General features: G+C 50.7%; 1 protein-coding gene across 2 annotated transcripts in view; it reads left to right on the plus strand.

Moving 5' to 3' along the window:
• Window positions 1–13,693, plus strand: part of ABLIM1 (actin binding LIM protein 1) — a 302,737-nt gene that overhangs the window by 106,368 nt on the left and 182,676 nt on the right. Inside the window, exon 1 of one of the 2 annotated variants that reach the window (XM_055119611.1) lies at window positions 8,515–8,752. The exons of the other annotated variant lie outside the window; for it this stretch is intronic. Coding sequence (XP_054975586.1) covers window positions 8,515–8,752 — 238 coding nt within the window. Of the gene's footprint in view, window positions 1–8,514; window positions 8,753–13,693 lie in introns of those variants that run through there. 2 annotated transcript variants of the gene reach the window in all.

Raw genomic sequence — 13,693 nt, forward strand, 5'->3', positions numbered from 1 at the left:
TCACTGTTCTTTGTATAAAAATTAGTTGAGTTCTCTGGCTAGTTGACTTCTTGCCAGCTTTCTTAGCTTGTTATTAATTTTGACAGACTAATTCTTAGTCTGCAAACTTGCCTGGTGTTGCATTGCTTATAGAAAAACAGAAAACAATTGCATACGTGTGCATATTATTTACTAACAAATCGTATACCTGTACCTTATTAATATATATGTATTCTAAAGCATATGGGTAATTTAAAATTTATAATTTACAATTTATAATTCATGAATTTACAAACCTATAACTTGAATGAGTTTTTCTACATAGCTACAGACTACCTTTTAGATAGTGCATACCCTGGTTTGGTCACCAGTGAGTAAAATAGCATCTGTACTATACAAGTTTGCCAGAAAGCATCTTTTGTACCAGAGATGGCCAATTGCAGCAAATTGTCTCCTTGAGATTGAGAAGGGCTATAAGAAGTCAGCCTAACAGCCTGGACTGTTGAATGCGAGAGAATGTTCTCCTTTGTTGGAAAAAGTGTTGTGTCCCTGTTACCCTATTTCTGATTCAGCCTGCAGGCCCTGGAGTAGCCGGTGGGGGGTGGGGGGGTGGAAAGGGGTAGTTCGTTCAAATCTTCTTGAGCATTGAATTCTGTGTTTAATTCCTGGGCACAAAGTGTCCCTAGACCTTACTTTCTGAGTCTGAGATGTGAGGATCGGGGAACGATGTAGTTTACCCCTTTCACCTCACAGGAACACCACAGCAAGGCTGGAGAGATAATCCCACAGTGGGCGGGGCACTTGCCTTGCACGTGGCCAATCCGAGTTCAGTCCCAGGCATCCCATGTGGTCCTCTGAGCACCGCCAGGAGTGATTTCTGGTGCCAAGCCAGGAGTAGCCCCTGAGCATCGCCGGGCGTAGGGCACTTGCACACACACATGTAAAGCCACTGTGATCAGCCCATATGCACATTGCTCAGGTTCTCGGACATGACGAGTTCTAAAGAGTCTGTCCTTCATGGGTGTGAAAGGAACTGGGGGTGGTCCCGTGTCCAAAGCACATGTCAGGTTCTGAGACTCTTCACAGTGAGAATGCCAGCCAGCAGCATCGGGGGAGCACTTGCTGCGTGCTCAGAGGGTGCCGCACATGGTCCCGTCCTGCTGAAGGAGCCACATTAGTATGTGCTCGGGAGTCTCTTCCACCTGACCCACCCTCGCTGCCTCCCACCAGGCCTGGGAACAGAGGGAGCGTTTCTGCCGCTGCCACATCCTCTGTGGTCCTGGTTCTTTTTCTGCCTTCCCGAATCCCTCTGTTTCCCTGTAGCCTTCCCTGCCAGGTCCAGAGCGGACATCGTGCTCGCCTCCCTCCCACCCGCACCTGCTCGCCTCTCCTGCACAGCCCGAATGCCAGGGCACGGTACTGCACACTGCAGGCGCGGGGAGGAAACGTGTTCCAGTCCCCGTCCCCTCTGCCAACTCCTCTGCTAATTTGGAGGGTGGCGTGGGGCTTGGGCCACACCCAGCTTTGCTGGGGGTCACTGTACTTGGATGTTGCCCCCATGGAAGCCCGAGAAAGCAGCTTCTTGTGTGTCATTAGTGAGATAAAAGAGAAGGACATGGACCAGAGTGACGGTACAGCGGGGAGGGCGTGTGCCTTGCATGTGGCAGAGCTGGGTTCAATCCCCGACATCCCATATGGTCTCCTGAGCACCACCAGGAGAGATTCCTGTGTGCAGAGCTAGGAGTAACCCCTGAGCATCAGCAGGCATGACCTAGATAGATAGATAGATAGATAGATAGATAGATAGATAGATAGATAGATAGATAGAGAGAAGGACATAAATCTAGGCATGTAACATGACATGCAAGCCACATTCCTTTCTAAAAATTCTTTTATTAAGACAGGAAAATCAAAGGTACCATTAACCATATCTGAAGTCTCTAAACTGCCCACCCCCAAACTTTGATTGTTATCACTAAGCACAGGGGTGGAATTTGCCAGGTCGCAGCCCTGTTTGGCATGTGCATGACTGTTTCCTCTAATTTATGTGCTCTCCGAGGCCCCCGGTCTTATTCATCATGCCGGCAGCTAACACCTGGCTAATTGGAGACACTCAATATATGTTTCCTGAGTGAAGGTAGAGCTGCAAAACAAAGGGGGCGAAAAGCCTGACACGGATTTTAATCAGTCTCTGTTCTACCCCTCACCCACCTCACATCCTCCTTGGAATCACACATTCCAGCGGGCACCTCTGCCAGGTCAACACTGGAACCCCAAGGTGAAGGGTCTGAAGACCAAGTGAACAGGAGGCGGGTTGTGGCTGAGTCGGGAAATAGATTCTCAGGCGAGCTGGACAATTTCGGGTAAATTGACGGGGCAGCTTTGCCACACACACCGTCGGAGCTGCTGTTTGAGGGGGGAGAGAGAGACAGAGACAGAGACACAGATCGAGAGAGGGGAGAGAGAGGAGAGAGTGAGAGGAGAGAGGAGTGGGAGGAAGATTGAAAGAGAGGAGAGAGAGGAGATAGGAGAGAAGAGAGGAGAGAGGGGAGAGAGAAGGGAGAGAGGGGAGAGAGGAGAGAGAGAAGCGAGAGAGAGGAGAGATGAGAGAGAGGAGAGAGAGGAGATAGGAGAGAAGAGAGGAGAGAGAGAAGGGAGAGAGGGGAGAGAGGAGAGAGAAGAGAGAGAAAGCAGAGAGAGAGGAGAGAGAGAAGGGAGAGAGGAGAGAGAAGAGAGGAGAGGGAGAAGGGAGAGAGGGGAGAGAGGAGAGAGAGAGAGTGGAGAGGAGAGGAAAGGGGAAGGGTGGGAGGGGAGGGTCGAGTCTAAATATCTGTAGCGGTGCAGTCGCGAAGGCTTCCCGCTGCTCTCTCCTGCAGGGCGGGCCGCACTGGGGGGGCTCCCGGGGGGGGGCGCGGGGGCAGCCAGTGCGCACCTGCGCCAGGCCCAGCACTCCAGCCGCGGGGTTGCTGAGAGGTGCTGATGCTGGGCTTCTGGGTCCCGACTCAGCTATTCTCTCCTTCCGCCAGCGAGGGCGGCCTGTCTCCTAGTGACCCACTGGGATCAGCGTCCGTGGCCGCAGCTGGCCTGGGCCTCCGGGCCTGCACTCGGAAGGGGTCAGCAGACGGCGTGAGCGTGAGCCGGGCGACAGGGGAACTGATGAACTGATGAACTGCGGCGGCTCCTGCCTCCCCCCCCCAACTCCACCCCACCCCACCACGGGCGCTCTCGGATACGCATGCGCGGAGCTGCCCCAGCTCTATGTTTCGTTCTACTAAAGCAGTTACTCCTGGTATCAGCCTGGTGCCCACGTGCTGGGGCCCCACCCTGCACCAGGCCCCCTCTGACAGAGCATTTGCAAATCTGAGCACCCGCTATGTAGATTCTCTTTGAGGGGGGGTGCACATTTGGCGGTGCTCAGGGCTCCTTCCTGGCTCTGTGCTCAGAGCTGACCCCTCCAGGTCTTGGGGGACCATTTGGGAATGCCAGGGATTGAACCCGGGTTGGCTGTGTGCAAGGCCTACCACTCCGGCCCTTGCTGTGTGGATTCTTACGTGAACAGAAAACAGGGGACCCCTCTGTCCTCTACTGAGGCAGCAGGGGAAGGAAAGACAACCCTCACAGGTTGCGCTCTGGCTGTTTCGCAGGCAGGCGGGAAGAGCTGCCGGAGAGGGATGCTATGTGGGGCCACGGCTTAGGGGGTCTCTAAAGGTTTCTGTCTTAGTGTCTCAGGACGACCTTGATTCCGGCCAGCGACTCTGGAAGTCTGGGCAGAGGTGGTCCTAGCTGCGTTGCCTCGTTAAGCACAGGTGTATAGATCATTTTTTTTCTCAGTTTTCTTTTGGTGGAAGAGCTCCCAGTAGGTGCCCAGGTGGTCTGGGGAGCACTTCCGGCAATTCTCAGTAGTGCTCCTTGGGCCCTGCAGGACTAGGGACCATGAGGACCACCCTGGAAGTGCTCTGGGGTCTCTAAGGCCGTCCCCAGGGCTCAGGAATATCTTTAGGGTCAGAGAGGAAGAGGTTGGGAGGTTTGGAGAAGGCTGGAGGGTGGGATCTGATGGGATGTACTCGGGGCTCGGAAACACACAGGGGCTAGATGGGAGCACAGCTGTTTCTGGGCTGGGCTAGGGGGTCAGGACCTGACCCAGCAAACAGATTGGCAGGGCAGCTCTGTCTGGCTTGGGGACGCCGGTGACACGGCCCCTTCGCTTCCCCACAGCTGGTCCCCATCTGCGGCCACCTTCCCAAAGGCAGACCAAGCCAGACTCCGATCCGGCTTGGGGAATCTTGCCCGTCCGCAGACAGTGTGTGTGGTCAGGGAGTAGCCCGAGACGTCGGCTGGCCCGACGGCTAACCTGCTCAGCACATTTCATGCTCGAGCTGAATCATTCATGGAGATGATCAGAATGGGGGCCTTGGCCTCTCGTGGCATGGTGGCCCAGTGAGGAGGTCCAGGAGGGTGACGTTCTGGTGAGAGAGAGCAGCTGGAGGAGAGGGATGGCGCCAGCCTTGCAGAGGTGCCTTCCCCCAGACCAGAGCGTGTGCCGGCACATTCATAAACTCCTAGCCTGCTTTGGAGGGAGACGTAAGACCCTTTCACGACCAGCTGTGCAGGGGTGAGGCCCAGGCATGAGGATATACAGGAATGGGCGACTCAACTCAAGACTCGCCGATGGCCGGGAGCAGGGATGCGTTGCAGGAGCGGAAGAACCTCCGGGGACTTGAGGGTTGTCTGGGAAGATTCTCTTTGCCCATCCGCTAGTCCTCCCACTTAAAGCACTGCTGCCTCTCCGCTCAATTTGTCCTGCTCGGCAGAAAGGATTAGCTGATTAGTAAGAGCCACTGCAGGTGCCAAGCCCTTTTGTTTGCTCATTTCTGATTAAAACAAAACCAGAAGATCCCATCACCCCACGATGAGCCACGGGTTGCAAATTCCTTAAGCTGTTTTCTTCCAAAAAACAACACACCACCAAGATTTTGCATTTTTAAAATCGGTGGTTTTCTGTTCAGAAAAAAAAGAATATATCTTTTTTCTTAGCAAGGAATAGGTAGCTCTGAGATGATTTAAAGGAGAGGGAATGGGTCTGGTGTGTTGCAAAGACAATTAAATCATTACATAGGATGACCTGGAAGGAAAAGCAGAATTTCTTTTTGGAGAATGGCTGCAGGATTGACATGATCTTGAGTTCAGAGCAGGGGTGAAGCATCCATGCCAGCGCATCTGCAGCCCCTGCATGCCTGCCTCTGGGGTGAGGGGAGCCTCGTTATCGAGGTCCTGCAAGATGCAGAGGCGGGAAGCTCAGGGCCCGTCAGCGGTGATGGCGCCCCGCGGTGAATCGGCCCTGCTGATCTGTTCCTGGCAGAGTTTCCCATGGAAGAGCTTCTCCAGGGCCCGTGGAGCTGCTTGGGCAGGGCTGGCCTGTCCTGTGTGATAAGATCTGCAAGTCAGCCAACCCGAGTGAAAGTGAAGCGTGAGCCTTGAGCGTGAGCTGTAATGACTAGCGGTGTACATGGGGATGCCTCGTACAACCCCACCACCTTGTAAGTGTTGGATATGTTACCCAGCAGATGTAGGGAGACTCTGGATGACACGGGTCCACTGCTCCCCCAGTTCCTGTGTCCTGCTCCTCCACGGAGGAGAGGTTGCTGCAGGCAGGCACCTCCAAAGGTATGTGTTAAGACCTGCGGCTTGGCCTGGTTGAGCCTGAGCTATGTGGAAGAGGTTACATCAATCCTGGCCACCCTGCTAAGTGGACCTTGGTCCTGGATCCAGCCCCCCAGATCCCCTAGCAGCCCTTCCACTCAGGTGGCCAGGTCACCTTTGCAAGCAAACAGATGTCCATGTTCTCAGCCTTCACATTCCTTTGGCTTCCATCCCGACTTTTCGTTCAAACTCTGTCCCTAGAGCCCTTCTATTCAAGTCTTCTGTTTTTAATTTGCCAAAACTCAATGGTTCTTTGCGTTGAATGTGTTGAATGACAAAGTTATCCCCCAAAGTACACTCAGGGAGGCCGGAGTATGTCAATCTGATATGACAGCTAAACAGGAGGCAGGGTGCAGGCTACGGAGTTTGTCTGAATGGACGATGCTTGGCAAGTTGAGGGGCCAGGAAGACGAGACAGTTATGTGAGGGAAGATTGTTCTTTGTGGTGACTAGGAAGATGGTGGGCTTGAAGGGCACCATCATCTGTCTAATGTCTGTGCGTTATTAATGGGGAGCAGAGCCTTGTCAGGAGTGGCTGTGTCCTTCCCTCTGTAAACACACATGCACACACGTCTGTGCTCCACAAACAGGCCGTGTCAACATAGGTCAGCAGATAGACTTCCTCAGGTTCCTGGAGCTTGAGGAACAAACCCCAGGAAGAAGAACTTAGCGTGGAGAGCAGGGGTTCCCCACTCATGATCTTTATGAGGAAAATGTTCCGCAAAAGCACTTACTAAATCTGAGCTGGGCCTCAGCTAAAAGTGTTTTTAAGCGCTTTTGTCCAGGAGCCACACTTGGGAAAAGAGTGATCAAATTGCTTCCATTGTTTTCTCCCAGGGCTGGAGTGATAGCACAGCAGGTAGGGTGTTTGCCTTGCATGCGGCCAACCGGGGTTTGATTCCTCCACTTCTCTCGGAGAGCCCGGCAAGCTATCGAGAGTATCTCGCCTGCATGGCAGAGCCTGGCAAGCTCCCCGTGGCATATTCGATACGCCAAAAACAGTAACAACAAGTCTACAATGGAGACGTTACTGGTGCCCAAATCGATGAGCAACGGGATGACAGTGACAATGACAGTTTTCTCTTCAGAGCAGACAAGCGAGAAACAATTCACATACAGATTGCATTGTGTGTCTTATAAACCATTCTTAGAGGAAGACCCTGGAAGAATATTTTTTGTGCCCAAGGTTGGAGTAGCACATAGTTCTCGAAATTTGAGATCAGAAATTTTGCTCTGACTGCACTAGCTGACAGCTCTCAGCATTCTGCTATCCCTGCAACCACCCCAGTTCGACTGGTCTCTGGGAAAAACTCTTTCTCCTCTCTGCCTCCTGTGCTTCCCTTCGGGCTCAAATCTTTCTAGTGAATTTGGATGATCTGGCTCTGAACCTTTCTGTCAGATCCTACATTTTAAGGGTCAGCTGGGCTGGAGAGATAGCTCAAAGGGCTGGCTCTGGAGGTCCCAAGCTCTATCCCTCAAGCACCATCAAGACCCACACACTTGGATCAATTGTCAGTCGGAGTCACCCTTGGGCCCCTGATCAGTGCTAAGGAGACTGCCTCTGTCCGCCACAGATGAAAAGCTAGCTAAAAATAAGTGAAGATTCCCTTCTCTGCTTCGTCTAGCTTAGCAACAATACAGGCCATGGTGGTGTCTGGGGTAGGAAGAGTCAGAGTTGCAGGGGTCAGGGGGACTGGGAATCTGTGTGGAAAAGGCACTTTGCTTCCCTGAGACTTCCCGTCTCATCTTAAAGTTATGGCACCGGAGTAGGGCCCTGCCAAATGTTGCTCCTGCGCTGGGAAATTCTGGGAAATAGAAGTTCCTGGGCCCCACCCCCAAGAATCTCAGTTGGAATGTGGAACAAAGTCCCTGACATTTTGCATATCTGGAGAGCTCCATAGATTCTCTGGCCCAGCCAGATTGGGGGACCACGGGGCCAGATTCTCTTCGAAGGCCTTTCCAGTTCTATTGTGTCCAAAGCGTTTCACAGAATATTGTCTGAATCACACGAGCTCATTGACTTTGCTCCTCTGACTGCTGCAAAGATCTAGACTGCCCCCCCTGCGCTGACTGAGGCCACGTCAGATGATGGATGCCCGTCCCCAGGGATGTCTGCTGTAATAGCTGCACCCTAATGGGAGGGGGCTTCTGGGGGAAAGATCCTCTCTCCCTGCCTGTGAATTCAATTGTCATCTTGGGATTCTGCTTGAGATTTTGTAGTAGCAGGAAGCCCAAGAAATGGCGTGAGGAAGAGTGTTAGCGTTGGATTACTGGACCAAGATGGGAAGGTGCTGGTGGCCCAAGGAAGAGAAGTTTCCCTCTAGACACTGAAAAGAACGATCGTTATTGTTGGCACTGACGAGCTTGTAGTGAGTTTTTGCCTCTGTTGGGTCGGAAATGTTAGAACTGAGAATTCACTGTCCTGGGTGTGTCCCTGTTATGCATCTTGAGATTGTATACAACTTGCATCAATGGTCCTGAACCTAATTAGCGTCTTACTAGGTGACATTGAGTACAGTGGGAAGCGAGGCAGAGGAATGCTTTGAGCTAATGCAGCTGCGTCCTTTCTCCTACTCGGCGTATTCCTCTGAATCTTGAATAGGCATTTGTGTCTCACGGGTTCCTGGTCGTGACTGTTTTTTATCCATCATCATTTGAGTCTGTGGAGCCCTAAGCTCTTGAAGGTAATCACTTAACTGCATCCTCCCTAATCGCCTTTGCTGAGAAGTGAAAAGGAAAAAAAAAAGAACAACACGGGGTCAGGATCGCTGCAGGGAGGACCAGCTCCGCGGGCTCTAGGCTTGCAGCTCTCGTTGCTTTGTCGTCTGTGCGAGGATGCCTTCTTTCCTCGGCTTGAAGTGTCTCGGGAAACTGTGCAACGCTCAGAAAAGCAGCATCTCATCTAGGAGAGCCAGAACAGGGGGCTTACCCAGGAGGAGCCCCGGGGTTGAGGGTGTGACTGTCGCTGGACTCCCCTCCCCAAGCCACCGGCGCGCCACTGTCACCCATGTGATCCTATGGCCTGCTGTCTCCTGCATGCTGGAGCATTCGCTTCGCAGTGTGGACCCTCTTGGTAAGTGAAAGAGCCCCCAAGACACGGTTTGTCTTTTGCCACCGGCAATAAAGTCCTGTCTAGCACCGTTCCCCCACAGTCTTCAAAGGAAACCCTACCCTGAGTATTTAATTCATGTGGGAAGGAGGGGAGCAAGAGAGAGCGAGAGCAGGAATATTGCTATAGAGCTGAATTCAGAAGGTATTTTTAGCCGTAATGTTAGGATCTCGTGTGCCCCTTTTCAAATGTGGCACTAATATTGGCCTAAGACTGGAAGAGTGATGGAAGGGCAAGAGTTCTACTCTGCAAGCTGTTTTGTTTTTTTCTGATAAGGGCTGGGTAGAAAAGAAATAGTCTAGGCACCGGCAAACTGGCCCAGGAAAAAATGACCTAAGTAGGTTGAGGGCTGCCTTGTTCACTGCCTTGAAGGGATTCTCTTATGAAATATTCTAATAGAAAAGGCAAGGGTTTTTAATATTGCAGGGGCTTGTTGGAAATTTTTTTTTCCAGAGAAGCGCATCAAAATTTGGTCACACATTTATTTGCATGGGGATGAGACAGAGAAAGGCCAATCTGAGGGCAGAGGTTTATAGGAATGCTTTTACTGATGGGAATGCCACCTCCCCAACCACTCTCAGTGCTTATCAAAGCTAGAGCTACAGTTAGTGCAGGAGACAAAGGGTTAGGAGGTAGACCCTAGGAACACGAAGTGGAGCTAATGAAGACAGAAAGTGTGCCTAAAAGGTTTGGACAACAGAGAGAGGAGAGCAGACCTGGATTCAGGTTAGGGGACCAAAGGGAGTCAAGCTGTGCCAAAAAGTTTTGTTCTGTTTTAATGGTATTACTGAGATGTAATTCATGTGACACAGAATTCATCACCCACAGAAAGTGTGCACGTCAGTGGTCTTGAGTATTTATTTGTGCTGCCCGTGTGACTGTTGGCACAGTGGGTTGGGAGACTGTCTCAAAGAGAATCTTGGACCTACTATCCCCTCCCCCACCACCATCCCATCTCAAACTCTCCATTCCCACCTCTCAGCCTTAGGAAACTGTTAATCTCCTTTCTGACTCTAGATTTACTTATTTGGAGCATTTTATACAAGTGGAATCATCTCATATATGGCCCTTTGTGTCTGCCTGTTTTTGTTTTTGTTTTTTGTCCTCTGATATTGTCGCAGGTACCAGACTTCAGTCACTGTACTGGCTAAATTTCTTTTTTTCCATTGGACAAATAGATCCTTGTGTTTATCCTTCATCAGTTGATGGACACTTGGGCCGTTCGTGCCTTTATTATGAGTAATGCTGCTCTCAACATCTGTGTACACATGTTTGCATGGACTTACACCAAGGTGTGGAATTTCTGGGTCACGGAGTCATTTATGTTTGACCTTATGAGGAACCACCCAGACTGTTTGCATAGTGGTTGTGCCATTTGATATTCCCATCACAGTCTCTGAAGGCCCCATTCCTCCACATCTTTGCCCACACTTGTCATTATCTGCCTTGTGGGTTCTTGTCATGCTATTGGGTGAAAACGTGGTGCTTCATTGCGGCTGTGCTGGGATTGGAGAGGAGGGGAAGGCTCCCAGTAGCACAAAGGCAGGAAGACTTCACCTGCCAGATGCTGGCGGTTCCTGATGCTAACGGCTCCTTGGCTCTCTTCCCCTCCAAGTCTCCGCTTCACTCGCCTGAAAAGGATGACTCACCCTTTTCAGGCTAGCCAGGAGTGGACTACAGAAATCGCAACTTCTGCCCCCAGCTGCCTACTATGCTGCCCTAGAAAAACTGTTCAGAACCAGCTGGTCATGACACTCTGGGTACCTCTCTCAAATACCAGCTTTGCAGACTGACTGACACCCAACATCCCTGTATTGTGGAAACAAGTTTATTCCACTTTAGGAAAGGAAGCTAAACATGTAGATTTCTGCTGGTGCTAACACTTTGTTGTGAATGAGTTTGGTGTGCCTAATGAATACTTCCATTGAAAGAGATTTGGATCAGTTGTTTTGGGAATGAGCTCATGAAAGAGATACGCTCTGCCCATAGGAAAAGGCAGGAAGTCAAGGGGAGACCAGCTTGAATGAGAACGTGCTAGAACAATGTCTTGTCGGTAGGCTCAGTCACAAGGGAGCAAGAGAATGAACAGCATCAAAGAGAAAAGGAAAGAGCACCGATGCTGAGGAGATGCATATCTCAGTGGAGACAGGTAAAGACACACTGGGAGGCAGTTGAGATAGAGAAGGGACCACTAAGGATAATTGGAAATGATCACTCTGGATAAGAACAGTGTGCTGAAAGAACAAACATGATGACCTCTCAGTATCTATATTGCAAACCATAATGCCCAGAAGAGGAGAGAAAGGGAGAGAGGGAGAGGGAGAGGGATGGGACAGGGAGGGGGAGAAGGAAGGGAGGGAGAAAGTGCCTGACATTGAGGCAGGTGGACTGGACGGAGGTGGTAGTGTTAGGGAAACTGGGGACATTGGTGGTGGGAAATGTACACTGGTGAAGGGATGGGTGTTGGAGCATTGTATGACTGAAACCCAACCATAAACAGCTTTGTAACTGTGTATCTCATGGTGATTCAGACTGGAGCGATAGCACAGTGGGTAGGATGTTTGCCTTGCACGCGGCCAACCCGGGTTCAATTCCTCCATCCCACTCGGAGAGCCCAGCAAGCTACCGAGAGTATCCGACCCGCACGGCAGAGCCTGACAAGCTACCCGTGACATATTCGATATGCCAAAAACAGAATAAGTCTCACAATGGAGACATTACTGGTGCCTGCTCAAACAAATAAATGAACAACCAGACCACAGTGCTACAATGCATTAAAAAAAAAAAAGAAAGAAAGAAAAGACACCTAGAGGACTAGTCCAATGTGTAGCTTTGGGATTAGACATTAAAGACTGAACCCCTGAACTTCTGGTTACGGGTGTTTGGGAAATCAGTCATCATTTCTCCATTTGTAAGACAGGCAGAAGAATGCATGCCTGGTGTGATTATTATAGGCCCATATCCCTCTCTGGGGTTACATGGAGTCCTGGACTAATATTTCATGGGCCCCTAAATATAAACCACTTTAGTTACTTCAAATCAATGTGTTGGCAGCTCAGTCTTGAAAATGGAATACCACTGCCTATTTATTGTTTGTTTGTTTATTTGTTTGTTTGTTTGGGGGCCACATGCAACAGTGCTCAGGGAATACTTCCAGTTCTGTGCTGAGGGGTAAAGCACCGTCCATGGCACTGTGCAGTACCTGGAATCCAACGCATGCCTCCAGCATGCAAAGCCTGTGCTCCAGCCCCCTGAGTCATCTCTGGCCCGGCAATACCTCTCCATCATTTTGGGTTTGGCTTTAGGCCACGCCTGGCTGTGCTCAGGAGTCACTCCTTGCAGGGCTTGGGAACCATATAAGATGCTGGGAGATTGAACCTGGCTTGGCCCTATGCAAGGCAAGCACCTTACCCGCTGTCCTATAACTCTTGGCCCATCCACTTCACCCTCATGGAGCAATTCCTCACCTTCTGGGATGGAGCCAACTTCAGCCCCAGGGACGACCCAATAGGCAAAAGTCCTGAAATGATTCAGGACATCTAGTCAACCTCCCACACAGTACCGGAGAGATATGAGGCTCATCAAAGAGGAGGCTGCAGTGCTCCACCTCAACGGACCTCACTGCTAGCCCCAGTTAGGTCCACGCATCAGAAAGGGACTTCAGCATTTTAGAGGAAGGTATGTTTTAAGGCCAGAGTTTCTGCTTGCTCAGTCCTAAGCATTGGTGATGATGATTAAATGACAACATGGATGCCAAAAGTATCTGGTATAATGGCATACATAAGCACACGCTACATTTTAGCAGTAATAATATGACAAAAATAGTTCATTATTTAAAAGGTAATGATCTCTGTTATTTGTCACTGGTAGGAAGCCACAGGAGCCAGTTTTGTGCTGTTCAGACCCAGCACAATACACAAGAGCCCAAGTAATAGATTCGCAGGAAGCCGGCCTAGGTTTTCAGAGCATCCTGTTTAGAACAAGTGCTTGGAGCTAGGTTGTGCCCTGCACGCAGGCCAGCATGGGCACCCTGACAGCTCAGGAGAAGCTCCTGGAAGGACACTCAAGGATGTTTGGCGAAGGCCTCCTGCAGCTGCCCGGAGACCTCAAGATGCAGCTTCCTGTTGTTGTCTGCTGTACAACCCTGCTCTGAGCTCTCGGAGCTCTGCTCTTTTCCAAGCATCTCTGCGTGTTTCTCTCCTTTTTGAGCCTCAAAGCAACACTAGGGAGCCACCAGGGGAAGGAGCTGCTCCCCCTTCTTGAGAACAGGACAGGAATCAGCCAGAAGCTGGGAAATAAAGACAAGCAATGATAATCCAGGAGGACGTATCAAAATGCTGCGACACGTGGAAGAGATAGTTCAGGGATGCCTTATAGGTCACCAACTCAATCCCTGACATGAATAAGGTCCCCCAGGTACTGCCAGGACCCCTAAGTTCAGAGACGGGAGTAACTCCTGAGCACCTCTGGATGTGGACCTTTGAAATGAAGGTTCCCAATTAATTAAATAAAATAGTTCCTTCTCGTGTATCTGTCCTTGACTGTGGCCAAAGTACTATTGCAGAACAGCTGTCATTCACTGTGGACCTGCTGTGTCTCAAACATTAGGCTAAGTGCTCTGTAAATTCTACTAATTTAATATTTCTGATAACTGCCGCAATACTTTTACCCCTGTGTACAGATAAGAAAAGGGAGGTACCAGACCCGAATTGGGGCTAGCAACACCGGGGAGCTGGACGGAGGAGGTGCAGCCAGCACACCTTCTCCAGATGGAGCCCTGGTGACACTGAGCAGCAACTAACACGGCTCCGGGATTCGGGACTGGGACACATCCGACCCAGTCCTTTTCTAAAACCTTTTCTAAAACCTGAAAACATACAATCTTTTAATGGAAAACTAATTATC

Source organism: Sorex araneus, chromosome 11, assembly GCF_027595985.1.
Source record: "Sorex araneus isolate mSorAra2 chromosome 11, mSorAra2.pri, whole genome shotgun sequence".
In the NCBI taxonomy this organism is placed as follows: Eukaryota; Metazoa; Chordata; class Mammalia; order Eulipotyphla; family Soricidae; genus Sorex; species Sorex araneus.